Source organism: Drosophila hydei, unplaced genomic scaffold, assembly GCF_003285905.1.
Source record: "Drosophila hydei strain 15085-1641.00,03,60 unplaced genomic scaffold, DhydRS2 tig00008119-arrow-pilon, whole genome shotgun sequence".
NCBI lineage: Eukaryota > Metazoa > Arthropoda > Insecta > Diptera > Drosophilidae > Drosophila > Drosophila hydei.
The window spans coordinates 6,236,255-6,252,183 of NW_022045830.1; the positions used below are offsets into that span (position 1 = coordinate 6,236,255).

At 41.5% G+C, this 15,929-nt stretch overlaps 3 protein-coding genes across 4 annotated transcripts; all 3 read right to left on the bottom strand.

The window, feature by feature from the left end:
• Positions 1-112: 112 nt before the first annotated feature.
• Positions 113-3,970, bottom strand: LOC111600618 (glutamate receptor ionotropic, kainate 2). Its single transcript, XM_023316820.2, has 14 exons — positions 3,769-3,970; positions 3,261-3,421; positions 2,986-3,202; positions 2,732-2,922; positions 2,469-2,667; positions 2,252-2,415; positions 1,961-2,191; positions 1,704-1,907; positions 1,562-1,646; positions 1,228-1,504; positions 969-1,170; positions 689-914; positions 364-626; positions 113-309 (listed from the first exon to the last, which is right to left on the bottom strand). The coding sequence occupies exons 1-14, from the start codon at positions 3,890-3,892 to the stop codon at positions 169-171; spliced, it is 2,685 nt and encodes an 894-aa protein (XP_023172588.1). The 5' UTR covers positions 3,893-3,970; the 3' UTR covers positions 113-168.
• Positions 3,971-4,172: 202 nt separating this feature from the next.
• On the bottom strand, positions 4,173-7,859 carry LOC111600755 (glutamate receptor ionotropic, kainate 2). Its single transcript, XM_023317034.2, has 14 exons — positions 7,592-7,859; positions 7,347-7,507; positions 7,065-7,287; positions 6,620-7,012; positions 6,396-6,559; positions 6,103-6,333; positions 5,840-6,043; positions 5,697-5,781; positions 5,358-5,634; positions 5,101-5,302; positions 4,819-5,044; positions 4,650-4,762; positions 4,391-4,540; positions 4,173-4,343 (listed from the first exon to the last, which is right to left on the bottom strand). The coding sequence occupies exons 1-14, from the start codon at positions 7,692-7,694 to the stop codon at positions 4,173-4,175; spliced, it is 2,703 nt and encodes a 900-aa protein (XP_023172802.1). The 5' UTR covers positions 7,695-7,859.
• A 332-nt stretch (positions 7,860-8,191) lies between these two features.
• On the bottom strand, positions 8,192-15,305 carry LOC111600700 (neprilysin-4). 2 transcript variants are annotated; one of them, XM_030224831.1, is made up of 5 exons: positions 15,232-15,305; positions 10,488-12,121; positions 9,359-10,367; positions 8,882-9,299; positions 8,192-8,303 (listed from the first exon to the last, which is right to left on the bottom strand). In XM_030224831.1, exons 2-4 carry the CDS (start codon positions 12,114-12,116, stop codon positions 8,974-8,976), a joined length of 2,964 nt encoding a protein of 987 aa, XP_030080691.1. In that variant the 5' UTR covers positions 12,117-12,121; positions 15,232-15,305; the 3' UTR covers positions 8,192-8,303; positions 8,882-8,973. The 2 variants fall into 2 exon arrangements, with proteins under 2 accessions (XP_030080691.1, XP_023172722.2); XM_023316954.2 differs by lacking the exon at positions 15,232-15,305 and having other exon boundaries at positions 10,488-12,492.
• Between the last annotated feature and the right edge of the window lie 624 nt (positions 15,306-15,929).

Below are 15,929 nucleotides of genomic sequence, written 5' to 3' on the forward strand. Positions count from 1 at the left end.
ATATGTGAAACAAGTACGTTTATTGCACGGAAACCCTATTAACAGTTAAGCTATATGACAATTGAACTTGAAAAAGTATTTTTCAAAATATTTCAAAGCATTCCATTTCAATTACAAAACTTTTTAATAAAGCTGATGATTACCAATTTAATGGTACGCTATATATGATTACTGTCCTATAGAACCCACCGACACAGAAGACTGCCGACTGCGTGAGTAAATCGAATCCGAGTTCTTGAGCACGCGTACATAGTTATTAAAGTCAATTAAAAACTGAAACTCTTCCAAGAAGGCCTCCTTTAACGGAACCTGAAAAACGAAGAATTTTAACTTAATTCATGGCTTGAAATATTTCATGTTAACCTTAAAGTGCCGCGCCTTTTTGATGATAAACAACATCCAGCTAACCACTCCATAGAGCAATGCACAACATGAACCCACAAGTAGCACGAAGAAAACGCCCTCCAAATTATCCATAGCAAGCGCTGTAGCCTCTGGTGCATCCTCCTTGGTGGCGCAAATACCGGAGCCAACTTCATTCCACCATTTGTTTTTCATCTTCTCCAGCACGCCCTGCTCCTGCAGCTGTAGCAGTGCATTATTCAGCTTACCACGATGGGGCCAATCTACAGTTCGTTAGTTGAAATGCTTAGGGTATTTATTTATATATATCTATAAATTATGTTACTTTTCCGCATAGCGATTCCATAACCTTTCTCATCGAGAGCATCCCCAATTTTCTTCAGATTACATTCGCGTTTCGTGTTGTACTCAATGGATGTTGATTCCATGAGAAATGCGTATTGAGTGCTAATCTTAACGCGATCTACACCCTCCTGATTAGTCTCTGTCAGATACTCGGGATGTTCAGTCATAAATTTGTTCATTTTTATATATCGTTCATCCTCAGAGTTCTGTGATATGTTTAGTTAAGTAATTCCTCTGAATTAAGAAATTGTATGGCTTACCAAAAAGAAATTCCTGGTTGATCCTGTTCGCTTGGCTCCATAGACAACACCGTCTTTATTGTCCGCCAAATCATCCACGCTGTTGATTAAGCTTTGTGGTTTCTCAATCGTCAAGAACGCAGCTAAATTGGCTGTATAGGAGGACACAACAATCAACGTGAAGAACCACCAAAAACTTGCTACAGTTCGTGTTGACAACGCTCTGTTGGAGAATAACACATTATGAAATGTTCTTTATATATTTATCATGCAAACTCACTTGGGCCCTATTTCTGAACCTTGCTGTAGTAGAGCACCAGTCGTAAACCAAATTGAGTTGCCTATTGTAAACTGATTCTCGAGCTCTTCTGGCTCTTCTATGCAAGGATATGGATTGTCCCATTCACTGGGTGACAGACGGCCAAGTATGAAAAAGCTTAATGAAACACCCAAAAAGGATAATCCAAGAAACCACCAAACCTCCTCTGAGAACGGATCCATGAAGGTGAAAAGTTCTGGCTGGGCTTTCTGAGGCTTTAAAAAAAGTATAGCGATGCCTAAAATTCAAATGTGTGTAAATATGAGTAGATAACTAAAACAATTATATCACTTACCGAGATTCATAAACGGTATACTAAATTCGATGGCTTCCTGACGCTCTGATGTTATGGTCAGATCCGTAATTGCCAAGTCCGCATGCTATGATGAAATGTTAGCTTAGATTTTAGTATTTCATTTGATATAGGGATACCTTACGCCATGCATTATCTCTCGTAACATGCCCGTAGATTCATTGGAAGTTTTATTGTATGAACCATAATCATTGCCTCCATTCTTAAAAGTGAAGTTAAAGCCCAACTTATCAGCCAGTTCCATGATCAGGTCTACGCCATATCCTTCATATTGACTATTGCCTTCGAGCTGTTTATAGCTCTCCACCAAACTGGCGTAGGGCTTGTTCTGTTTGAAATTAGGATTAAAGCTAAAGCTATATGTTTTATTTGTTCTCTTACCGGCACCGAAAGCAATATGATAAACGTTTTGTTTGCTAGAGAATTGTCAATATTATCGAATTGAGAGTTGGTTGGCGCCAAGCGCTCTGGCCTGTAATCGCGCTCCTCACTCCAAGTGCCCACTTTCACTATTCCGGACGGCTGCAGCTCAATTACGTCCAAATGATAGCCCTTGCGCACGTTGCCCTCAAAATAAATAGGTCCGGTGAGCAGTCGCTCCTTGAGACGCAACTATTGGATAGCTGAGTACTTAGCATAAGTCAAATACTTAATTTGATAACATTATTGTACCGTTCTCATATAGTTTTTGAAGGAGGAACCATCGTCTCGGACACTTTCTGTGCGCTGTGAACAGTTCTGGGAAACCGGCTTAAAGGGCAGATTCTTTAGAGTTTCAGCAAACAATTGTACTGCATCGTAAGTGAGAGCCATTTCCACGGTAATGGGACAGGAACCTATGAGAAAGTAAGATTATATTCTGTACAAGAATAATGCGGTACTTGTTTACCATTTCGAAAATCATCCTGTTCGTTCTTATAGCCCATTTTCTGCATAAGTTCTTTCACAGCCATTTTTTCTGGGGAAAACAGTCGAAAACTTGTTATGTTGGCTTCACTGTATTTGTACTCCTCCAAATCGAATGCCTGAAAGTCTAAATTGCCAATGATGTAACTGTAGTCCTCATTGATGATACCAACTTGTTGTGCCTGGAATGCAAATTAGCATAGATTTATTCATTAAATCGTTTCATATACGATTTGTAGATCCCACTTGATTCAGAAACTCTGGCACTGTATCTGTGGAGCCCACGACTACAATCCGATTGTCTTTAGACTTGCGTACGCGCCTTAACACCGGCTTATAGTTTCCATTCAGCTGCATATCGTAGCGTAGTACCGTGACAATTGGTCCATTCATGCCGAAGAGGGAGTTCAGCTCATTTAGAATACTCAGATACTCCGCTATAAAGGAAAATATAATATAATATATAACATGTCAAAAAGAAAATTAAATAGTTGGCTTACCCGATTCATAAAGAAAAATAAAGCGCGACCACTCGAAGGCAGTTATAAGGCTGTAGAGAGCTTTCGATAAGTCAGCAGGATGTGGATGCAAATTAAAGCCTTCGGAATATTCGCTCATATATGAGTATATATGGGGTATATCCATGGCATCACAAATGGACATCAGGTGCACAGCAGTATGGCGGGACGAAGGTCCGAAAACACCTGCTATACCCGTCTGCAGTCAGCTTTTGAATTAAATTGGTCATATTTATATATGCTCCAAGAAAACTCACCTCCAGCATGCGACACAGCTTGCCGTAGCTGTGGTATGCATCGCCGTAGTTCACCTCCGCTTTTAGGGATGTCATGGCTAGACCCAGCTCTTCGTTGGCCACTTCGATCGCATGATCAAATACAATATTCATTTGTTCTGTATTTTGATCAGTAAGTAGACCTGACAATTGGAAAACAGGATAGCTTAGTAATAGTATTCATAAATGTCTGCGTATCTTCTAGTCGTGCAGAGTCGACTCGACTAGTAAACGCTAATATGCCTAAAGTCTTCACATAATTTGCCGGTTTGTTTATAAACAAAAACTTGAACTTAACGCTGTCTATATTCAGATATTCAGAGTACATTTAGGCACTGCCACGATCGGTTGCAAATCCAAACAAACAAATACTTAAAAGCATTTTATGAGCTTTCAGCGTTGATGGAACGAACAGCATGTTCTCTTTACGAGACATTAAAAATAAATCAGGCGTTCGGCGACCGCAATGCTCATTGCTAGAAAAACTTACCAATTGGTATGCTGGCCGAATTTTGGAGGCTATCATATCCGCCATAATGATCGTACTGAGCATTGAGAATCGAAATTCTTGATATTATTATTGAAAAATATATAAATATATTAATTATGAACATTTTGTTGCATAAAATAACTAAGCTTTTTCCTCCATATACATAATATAATATTAGACTGAAAATAATGCTGCGCCTAAGATTTTGTGTTCTATACGCTTTGAGCGAAAGTTGACAACTGCCAGAGAATTTCCAAAATGTGCATTTGGAAAATGTTTTGAGTAAAAGTTCCCAAAAGCTTTGAGTTAAAAAAAGTTTATTGAAAAATTTTGATGACCATACCAAGAGCATCAACTTGCAGAATAAATAAATATTTATTTTTAATTGAAGTTTTAATTAAATATTAGTCTCCTTCGGGTATGGTATTCTCCGAATCAGTTTGTAGTGATTCTATGGATTGGGAAGAATTGCGGCTGCGTGAATACACCGACTGGGCGCTCTTCAGAGCTCGTTCATTTTCCGCAAAGCTGACAACAATTTTAAACTCCTCAGCAAGGGCATCGCAGAAGGGCACCTGGAAATAATAATTAGAGATTATTTCCTAAAAAGCACCTGACTTACCTCATAGAACTTGGCTTTCTTGAAGACAAATAAGCACCAGTAGAAAAAGGAGATGACAAAAGAAAGCAACGACCCAACGATTAGTACTGCGTAAATACCACTCAAATTTTTCATGCCCAAGGCAGAAGAACCATCGTCGTCGCCCTTATCCTGTTACAAATGATAGTACGTTATAACCAAAAAATTCTTATTTTTAACATTTTTATATGCTTATCTATAAAATGATTCTTTTATATTTTTATTTTATTTGAAAACTTACGCTACAAACACCGGCACCTATTTCGTTCCACCATTTGTTCTTTAGCCTGGCCAGCACTCCCTGCTCCTGGAGCTCGAGCAAAGCATTGTTAAATTTATCGCGATATGGCCAATCTATGAACGAGTTTCTCAGTCGACTTAGTTAAGGGTTTATCCGAATCTGTACTTACTTTTAGGCATTGCAATGCCGTAACCCTTTTCATCCAATGCTTCGCCGATTTTTTTAAGTGTACACTCTCTCACCGTGTTATACTCAATGGAAGTTGATTCCATGAGAAAAGCATATTTTGTGCCTGCCTTGACTTTATCGACGCCCGCTTGATTTGTTTCAGTAAGCATCTCTGGATTATTGGTCATGTAGGCATTCATTTTCATGTAGATTGGGTCTTCGGATGTCTGAATTAAGACAAATAAACGTGAATTACATTTAGGATCTATCTTTTGTTACTTACCAAGAAAAAGTTTCTCGTTGAGCCGGTGCGCTTGGCTCCATATTGAACGTCGTCTTTGTTCTCTGCCAAATCCTCAACGCTGTTAATTGAACTCGATGGGTTTTCTATGGTCAGAAATGCAGCCAAGTTCGCTGTGTATGAGGACACCATAATCAGTGTGAAAAACCACCAAATAGCGGATATTGTGCGTGTGCTAAGGGCTCTGTGAAATGGAATAGTTATTAATAAATGTGATTTTCTGGTTTTTATATAAATACTTTGGCGCAATTTCGGAACCCTGCTGGAGCAAAGCACCTGTGGTGAACCACAGTGAATTATTTATGGTGAATTGATTCTCCAGTTCTTCCGGTTCTTCAATACAGGGATATGGATTATCCCATTCGGAAGGTGAGAGACGGCCAAGAACAAAAAGACATAGTGAGACGCCCAAGTAGGCAATGCCCAGGTACAGCCAAACCTCCTTTGAAAATGGGTCCATGAAAGAAAAGATCTCTGGCTCAGCCTTTTGAGGCTTTATATATAAAATGGCAATACCTTAGCCGCCAAATATATATTACTTGAAATATTTGAAAACATTATGTTTATGTAGGTCTTACCAAGATTCATAAATGGTATGGAAAAATCAATGGCTTCCTCTCTTTCTGAAGTGATAGTCAAGTCCGTGATGGCCAAGTCTGCATGCTGTTGACGAATTGAGTATCATTTTAAATGTCGGTATGATATAGTAACTACAACTTACGCCCTCAACAATTTCTTTAAGCATTCCTGTTGTCATATTTGTGCTTTTATTGAAGGAGCCGTAATCATTGCCACCATTGTGAAAGGTGAAGTTAAAGCCAAGTTTCTCGGCCAGCTCTTTAATCAGATCTACGCCATAACCCTCAAACTGATTATTGCCAATCAAAGTATTAATACTTTCTACCAGACTAGCATATGGTTTGTTCTATATTTAAAAAGATGCTTAATAGGCAGGCCACTATATTTTTATACAGTCTCACTTACCGGAACAGATATAAGTACCTTAAAGGTTTTATTAACCAAGGTATTTTCCTCGTTTTCATTTAGATTTGTTATTGGTGGTGGCCGCTTAAATTCAAACTCTTTGCCTTCCTCCCAGGTACCCACCTTCACCAAACCCACGGGCTGCAGCTCAATCACATCGAAACTAAATCCTTTACGCATATTGCCTTGAAAAAAAATTCGTCCTGTAATTGTTTTCTCTAAAATTTCCAACTATAAAATATTAAAGAGCAATATATTAGTAATTGGGAAAATTATTAAAAAAGCTATTTTACCGATCGCATATAATTTCTGAAAGTGGAGCCATCTGGCTGAACATTATCATGACGCTCGGAGCAATTTAGCTGTTGCGGCTGGTAGGGCAAGAAGTTGGTTGTTTCGGCAATGACACGCACTGCATCGTAGGTTAGAGCCATGGCCAACGTTATAGACGTTGAACCTAAAATTTAAATATAGATTTAAATTAGAAAGGGATCGGGAATCGATAAAGTGCTCATACCATTATTCATGGGCTCACTTTCGCCTAGCTCGTGTTGTAGCGTTTCGACTAAGTCACGCACTTCCTTTCTATCTGGGTCAAACATACGTATGCCGGTTATATTTGCCTCACTGTATTTGTACTCCTCCAGCTCGTAGGTGTGCAGATCCAAATTTCCCACTAAATATGTGTAGTCCTCATTCATTATGCCCACCTGCTGCGCCTGACGCAGCAGTTCGGCCACGCCCTCCGTCGAACCCACGACTACGATGCGACTGTCCTCAGATTTGCGAACGCGCCGCAGAACAGCCTTATAGTTGCCATTGAGATTGAGATCGTAGCGCATGACTTTGATAACTGGTCCTTTGATACCATACAATGTCATTAGGTGATCCAGTATAGTAAGGTATTCCGCTGCATTAGTAAATTGTTAGATCTATTTCGATAATAAATACTTTTGCCATACAGGATTCGTAGCAGAAAATAAATCGTGACCATTCGAACTGTGTGATGATGTCGTAGAGGGCATGAGCAATATCTTCCGGATGCGGATGCAAGTTAAAGCCATCTGTTTGTAGACTCCACGAAAGATGAGGATATATGAAAGGTATGTCTTTGGCATCGCAAGCATTCAGTAAATGGGATGCAGTATGCTTGGCTGCTGGTCCAAATACTGCACCGACCCCACTCTATAGCATAAGAATGAGCTTAATTAACATTCAAGAATTTCTGTTTACGCGCTCCTCACCTGCATTAGTCTGCATAGTTGCTCAAACGCATGTACGGAATTCCCATACGCCACTTGCTCTGTTTCACCCACTAGGGGGACGCTCAGGTCGCTATTAGCCACGGCTATGGCATGCTCAAAAGTTTGACGGATTCTATCCGTGGTGTCATCTGTGATTAGACCTGCGCTCCATTGTTTGAGTCAAAGAGCGGTGAGTTGTGAGAGTGTTCCGAGTGGAATGTCTGATCAGTTCTCTGTTAACTTACCGATGCGTATGGCCTGTCTATTGGAAGCTGCATAGGAATTGCTCCCATAGCCATGAGCCGCATGTGTCCACAGTAGTATTACAACAACCAGCCCAAAATGCATTTAATCTATTTCTAGTTGTTAAATTTTAATATATATTTTGTTTACTAGGTGCTCATGTGCTTTAGCCGCTTTGGTATATTTTGTGTCTATTTTTGATTCTTTTATTTTGTTGTCTATATATATTTTTGGATCATGCACGCGAACGTGAATTGTTCGGCGTTCCGGTCCCTCCAAAGACACTGTTACGACTGAAGAGAAATGTTTTAGAAAATATACTCAAAAGTTTTCCAAAATATTTGTTTTGTATAAAGCTTGAAAGCTGCAAAGTTTTGGAACTGTTCCCAGTGTTGCGTAGTCTCCCAGTTCAAGTATATATATCGGAATGGAGAGAAAATAAATTTCTTGATTCGTTTGTGCACATTTCGCTATCGTTAATATTTTATTAGAATTATCACAAACATAAATAGTTTTAACTAAATTATTGCAAATTAACAATATAAATAGTTATATACTATGAAATATATATAAAATAAAATAATAAAGTATATCATACTATTTTTGGCACACTTTGGTTTTAATATCTTTGTATAAACACAGTTGCTAATATATCCTGGTAGTTTATTTTTAATGGCAAGTCAGGCATGGGACAGGTCCTAAAATCAGCGCAATCTGAAAAAGTAAATCATTATTAAATAACAATGTTTAAATATATATTAAATAAATATGAATATTAATATAAATATTTGTAAATGTCTGTGGATATGTTGGAATTTCAAAGTCCTGTTACTCTAGTACAACTAAATAACTAAATTAAAATCCAATTAAATAATTATTAATAAAGCTTTCAAGTCGCTAACCTAAGCTTTTTTTCTTCGAAATTTGTTCTAAAATTTATGAGTTGGCGAGCTAATTGGAAAGACAATTGAAGAAGTTCACCACCACAAGAAGGAGAGCAACAACCGCATAGGGAGCCCATTAAAAGCATTCCAACTAGTGGGCATAAATCACCATTAATTAAGGGAATGTAAATTGTGGCGCAACGGGCTCAACTGAAGTGCGACGTTGTTGTTGACAGCAGCACAACAAGCCTATCTTCAATGGGATAAATGACAGCTAAGAGGAAGCTGGCGAACAACAACATGTACTACTCCCAATCAAGGGGCTCCGAATGTGGAGCGACTCTGAAAATTGTGCGTCAGCATTGGAATGCTGGCGATGAGTGCTTTCATTTACTGAGTAATACTTACAATTAGCGTTAGATCCAACTGTCGTGCGCTGGTTAATTTTAGGAGTGGATCGCCTGTAATACTTTCAAGCAGTAGGTAACAATGGGCCGCGACTACCAGACACTGCACTTCTTCTGGGGATTCATGGGCGTGTCTGCCGGGCAGTTGAATTCGCGTGCAAAATCGTAAGAGTTGGAGAGGGTGCCGATGACACGATAACGTCCAGGACTATGTATGGCTGTATTTAGCTTGTTGCGTATAGCCTCCGGCCGCATGGCCCCGCACCACACCTGACCGAAATTTAAAAAGAATAGCTGTGGTCCGGTCATATTTAGTCCCGGCAACATCTCATCCCTGGCTTCGTTGGGGTTTTCATTTAACCAACGCATGTAAGCGTGAAAAGCTTGCCGCAGTCCGCCATTGTCCGCAATATTCTCGCCTGGGGGCAGATGACTGATGAGCCATACAATTAATTGGATTACAGGATTTGCGGCTTACCTTGCGTGCTTTCGCCATTGAGAGATATGCCCACTTCTTCGACCGTATAATTGCCGTACTGTGAAATGATGCAGCGCGCGCGGTCGTCAAAACCGCGGATGGACGAGTCCGTCCACCATTTGTGTATGTTGCCATTGCTATCGAAGAGCCGACCCTTATCGTCAAAGCCATGGGTAAGCTCGTGCCCAATGACCACTCCGATGCCGCCAAAGTTCAAAGATTTGGGAAAATGACGATGATAGAAGGGTGGCTGTAGTATGCCAGCGGGAAACATGATCTGGTTCTTGTTGCGGCTGTAGTAGGCATTAACAATAGCCGGTGCCGTCTGCCAGTTGGTTTTGTTTACACGCTCGTGTAGCTTGGCCTGTTCCATCTTGGCCGTGTGCAGCAGCACATTGAGCGTATTCTCAAAGTATTTTTCTGGATGTATATCAATGCCAGCATACTTCTCGTTCAGCTCTTCGGTATTAAGTATGAAATCAGGATAGCCAATCTTTAGAGACATCGCATTTACCTTCTCCTCGGCCAGTAGCTTAGTCGTTTGATCTAACCAGTCTGTGGTCTTCAGTATATCCCGGAATGCTTGCTGCAGCTCATGGGTCATCCGCAATGTATCTCTCTTGCTATTGTCATCGAAATAACGACTCACAAACATAGAACCTACGGCCATGCCCATATTCGTGTTCACCTGTGCTATGCACACCTTCCAGCGTTGTGGGCTCTCTTCGCGCCCAAAGAGCGCATGATAGAAATTCTGCTTGATGTCATCGAAGCGATCATCAACATTGTTGATGCGATGTCGTACAAACCGCCACATCATATAGTTGGCCACTATGCGGGGCTCCGTAACGTCAAGCAGAGCCACCAGCTGCTTCATATAATCCACCGCATAGATTACCACCTGTTCCGTATCGTTGACATCGCGGCCCTGAAGGGTACTCAAATATGCAGTCCAGTCAATCTGGGGCACCGTCGCCTTCAGTTGCTGTAACGTCATCCGTTTGTAAAGCTATGGAGATAAATAGTTATAGTATCATTGGTACAGATCTAAGTAGAAATGAAGAATCAAGTTGATGTCTATATATTGTATCTACCTATTATAATTGTGGTAATTATTTGACCAACTTACTTTGGTTACATTGAGTCTTTGCTCGGCTGGTGCTGTTATCGCTGCCAACCTAGTCTCGAAGGCAATAAGTTCGGTGGCAGTGTGCGTTGCATCCGCTTTGCTGGCACCTAGCAAGTTCATCACCTCGGACATGTAACGCTGATAGGCCGTCAAATACTTGGCATTGCTCTGCTGTAGAAAGTATTCCCGCGTGGGCAGACCCAGCCCGGTTTGATCAAACTGTATGATATTTTCCTCAGAGTTCTTGATATCAGCGCCCACCCATTGGACGATAAGTATGTCGTTGTTGTAGCGACGCAGCGTGGCGGCTAGCTGTTGCCAGTTGAAGTGGGTGCTACGCCAATCGTTGTCAAGTACTGGCCAGCCGCCCAACTGGCGAATGAGCGAGTGCAGCGGCTCCAGGCCGCGGCGATTAAGCAGCTCGCTATTCACGCACGACTTGTAAAGATTCTTGGCCTTCACTTGAGCGTCGTGTTTGGGATTTAGAAATTCTTTGCTAGTTGCTTGCACCGGTATTCCTTCGTCCTTGTACTTGTCCTTGTCCCTGTCATTGTCCTTATCTTTAATATGTAGCGCAGAAGGCGATGGAGAATCCTGCTCTCTGTTCCTTTCACGCACTGGCTCAAAGAGCCTTTTACGTTTGGTGCCATTGGTAAAGCGCTTATAGCGCACTAGCACCCGATTGAGCAAGTCCCGCCGATGGACAATATGGCGACGGAGACGCTCAGCCTTCAATTCGGATGCTTGATCCGTTTCCGGCTCCTGTTCGTTCAGTTTGAATACGTTTTGCCGCACACGAGTTTCTGAGCTTGGTGACTGCGGATTCTTCTCCAGCAGATTGCGCAGCACCAAGTCCAGACTCTCACGTAGCATCTCGAAAGTATCGAAGCCCGCCTTATCCTTAGGTATGGGATGCAGCCTCTCCCAGTTACCGCAGGCGAACTGGTAAAAATCCACGCACGGATCTACATGTCTGTTCATGTAACGCTGCATGGTCTTGGACTGTGTTAGACGTATATCCTCCCGTGTGCCCTGCTCATTCCAAAATGATTGTAGTGAGATCTCAGCTAACTCCGCGTGCTGTTCCTGTTCTGCTTCACGTCGTTCTCGAGCTGCCTGCCGCCGACGAGACATGTACAGCTTCTTCTCCGGATAGCGTTTGGGCGTGCTCTTCTTGGGACTGGTGTCGAAGTCGTAGCCTTCATCGTCGTCCACAACAGTATTCCTTTCGGCATCAGACAGCTCATTGTCGAAGCACTCGCTTGGCATGGCGCCTATCGCAGAACCATGGGGAAGAAAGGATGTCCGGGCATCTTTCATCAAAATGCTGCGTTCCTCTAACTCCAGCGTCTCACCATTCGCATAACGATAGGGCAGACACCGTTTGGCCTTTTGTGCTGTTTTTAATTCTAGCTGGGTACGCTTGGCGTGCGGCAATAGAAACTCATCATTGACTAGGTCACTGTAGCTCTCGCTGTCCGGCAGCAGCGATTCGTAGTCATCCAGATAACCGGCCACCGAGACTGCAGCTTTGCGTTGATCGCGCACGCGCTGTTCGCTTAGCTGCAGCGCTTGCAACATTCCGTCCAGCCGCAGTAGCAGCAGCAACACCAATGTCAATGGCAGCATCACCACTGGAAGCAGTAAGAGCAATTTACAACAGGTTAGACCGGGACACCATTGTACACGACCCGTTTGCTGATTAACCCCTAGTCCCAACTTGACGCGACGCTCGGCGCGAGCGGCATGCGGATTTGGTGACGGGTGAACCCCGTGCACCTGCACCAGCGTCAGCTTCAATGGGCTGTGACGACTCATAATGCACGTTTTCAAATATGTTTAATCAATATGGAAAAAGCAACGAATAGTGCCGAATGGCGAGCTCTGGCCTTTATTCTTTAATTAAACGCAATTTTTTTCGCGACGCAATTGCGAAAGAATGAAAAGCCGCCAGCCAAAGAGCCGAGAACTGAGAACCGAGCACTGAGCAGCGCGAACCGAGATCTGATAGCTGAGAGCAACCAGCAACGAGATTGAGTGCGGGCGCATCAGTCGCGCGCGCATTGCCTACTAAAACTGCTAGATCTATTTGGGGCTGTCCAGTGCGCCGGTCAAGCTCGACGCAATCACGGCGCGCGACAAACAATTGAATGAAGACGACGACGGCAGAGACGACGCTGACGCCGACGACGACGCCCACAGCGCGGCGCTTAAATAAAACCCCTCAAAAGCATAGCAGCAAAGAAAAAGAGGTTGCGGCAGCGACAGAAGAGACAGAGGCAGAGACGAAGTTGTGATCTGTGTTTACTGTTCAGCCACTGTGTGTCTGTGTGCGTGTGTATGCGGTCTGCTACTTCCATTCAGCTTGCCCGCCAGGGCGTAAAGCTAAATAAATATTGACTGCTTGCAGTAACATTAATGTTCTACCGATATCAATAGGTCTTTGACCTTCTGAAAATGCTTCAACCTGTACCAGAGCCAATCGCATTGCCATAGTCCCAGCATTTGACCCATTAACCTTATTTGGGTGCTTACAAATCGACAACTTCCGGTTCTATTAATGTGCGCTAATGTCTGCTAAACAAAAAAAAAGAACACGTTTTGCACAAGCAACAAGAACAATCAACATGTGCTATCTACAACAACACAATGTAACGATTACCAGAGGCTGCTGCAGCCGTTGCAGCCACAAACATATCGTACTCAAAATTAGTGTCATTATCACTGGCGCACACTCACACACACACACACACACATCAAATTACATATAAAGTCGTACATTCTGTGAATAGTAGCACCTCCGGTTTGACCTCCGTCCGGGTTCAGCTTTGAATTGGGTCTAAATTCAATCAATTTAATTTAATTTCACAAAACAATTGGACAGAACAGACAGCCGAATCAGGTTAAAATTTGTGCTTCGCTGCGCTACACCCTACGGGGTACGGCATATAAACATTGGCAATTGTTGAGTAGTTAAAGAATTTGTGTATACATACGAGCTGTCGCTATAAATCTTTTCAAGCAATCTAAGAGAGGCAAAAAGGGCACTTTTAGGAATGCTTCAAGTATATGTATATTAAATGAAAATAAAAAAAAAGCTCAGCTAAAGTATTTATTTTAATTATATTAGTTTACTTTTCGTTGAGTTTATATAAAATCCAATTTACATAAATCTCTTCTAGAATTTTAGTGAAAAAGTCGCAGAAAAGCTAAATTATATTACCGTGCGTATACGTAATATTCATCATGGTTGTTAAAATGTCAAATGTATTTACTGCTTATATACATAATCACTGGCTACACACATAACACACACATACACAGACACACGCAAGTTACTAGTTAAGTGAATTTAAGCTACTTGCGAGGCGAAAGAAAACTTGTCAGTAAATTGCCTTTCGACATCATTTTAGGTTTAGGTTAGTATTACAAGATTATGCGGATAATTGCTGGCATGCGATGCCATCTAATATGACGACACGCAGCTCATGCTCAACAAAACAGTCTACCCTGCCCCGGACCCACCCACACACAGATTCAACACATTCACATTTAGTACAAGCCTATGGAGATTTTTTGTTGTTGGGGTCCACTTCGCCATCTCGTACCGCACGAATTTGTGCTTCATGAACAGTAAACACGCAAATTAGCTTGAGTGTGTCTCTGTGTGTGTAAAATGAGATGTACTCGTATGCAAATGTGTGGATCGGCCTTTTTAAGCGTGTGTTGTATGCTGCAGCTGTAGTGGTGTTCACTTTGAATTGCCTTTGGCTCGTATGCTAATTTTAGCCTTAAACCTTTTAATTAGCGACTATGACCGAGATTGGATAACATGTCAATTAAAAAGCAGATACACACACAGAACCATATATGCAAATTGGTGGAATGCACTGTCTCGCGGGTGCAATTGCAGTCTGCGGGTCTAAATTTATATAATTGTCAACCTTATGACTTCTAATTTGGTTCAACCATCGGATTCATTTGATCTCTAGTTCAAGAACGCGAATTGTATACAAACGAACCCATTATGAATCAAATATTAAATGCGTGAATCAATGAACATTGAGCAAATAAAAAAACTTTTTACTAGCGCGCTTAATCAAGAATCAGTTGTCCTATCAGCAAGAAGCTCCCCCAGCAAATAATCGGCAGTCAGTAAATCTGACAAAGCGAATAGTCGCATCAATCAGAAAAATAATATATACGAATGCAACTAACACTTAAGTAATGCCTGCTCTTATCTAAGGCTGTGTAACGAACAGATTTCCTGAGTTATACCCCATACTCAAATCTGGATGGTTATTATTAAAACTGATCAAAATTTATGACCATTAACATTCCGATTCGTCTCTCAGAGTTCTTGTTATTTTATAAATAACAAATAATTTTACAGGTCACTCTAATACTTTTTAATCGAACATAATAACTACAATTTTATAATACACTTCACTGTAAGCAGGGTATCTTCAATTTTAGAAAGATAGAAGATTAATATTTGTTTTTTGCATGTCACGATATGTCCCATACGGATGTGAAGTTTGTTCAACTACTTATCGACGACCTATTGAAAATGATTTGCACATTTGCAAAGATGCAACTCACAATGATGCTAATATTCGCACAAAACTTGTTTTCAGCACTTACTACGTGCTTAGTAAAAACTAGGCTGCGTCGGCTCTAACTGTAAGAACTGAATTCAGTTCCTTGAACATCGATGGAATAACTGTTAAGGAACAACACTCACATTCAAACTGTGGTACACTTGAACTTGTACAGGTTTCCAGTTGCTATCGCCTTCACGCACTTCGTGCTCTTTAGATACTGTATCGGAAATTGTGTTTGGTAAGCGTATTTACTGCTGCTGCTGCTGCATCTGCCTGTTAACGCCTTGGAAGCGAAGTAACGAATGCTTTACCGGTCTGACAGTGATGAAACGTTGTTAGCTCTTGATGTGATGTTTTGTTAGCGGGATAATGGTACTGTCCGTATGCCCAGCACTCAGCACTTTGCTGATACTAATTTTAATTGCCGCGAGATTACCGCTAATTGATATGTGCAAAGCAGCGGGCGCATCTGCTTTGTGGGCGCACTTACTGTAAAAGCCAGATGGGAACTCAACTGTGAGCATATCATCAGTGTTTCTTAGCAGTTATCAGTTGACTTAATAGTCAAAGCTTAGTTTGACAAAACTAGTGCGAGTATGCGTACGAGTACGAGTGTAGTTTATTAAACAATTGTTTTGTTAACTAGTCATTTACTGTGTGACTTACGATACTTCTCTGAACTGGGCTTGCTTTGAATCAGTTCGATATTAACTGACAGTTGGTTGGTTGGATGGTTGAAGAAGTCGCAAAGGATGAATGACAGAGAGAGAGAGAGAAAGATGCAGAATGAAAGAGAGAGAGAGATGGATGGAGGAGGGTAAGAGAGAGAGAAAGACAG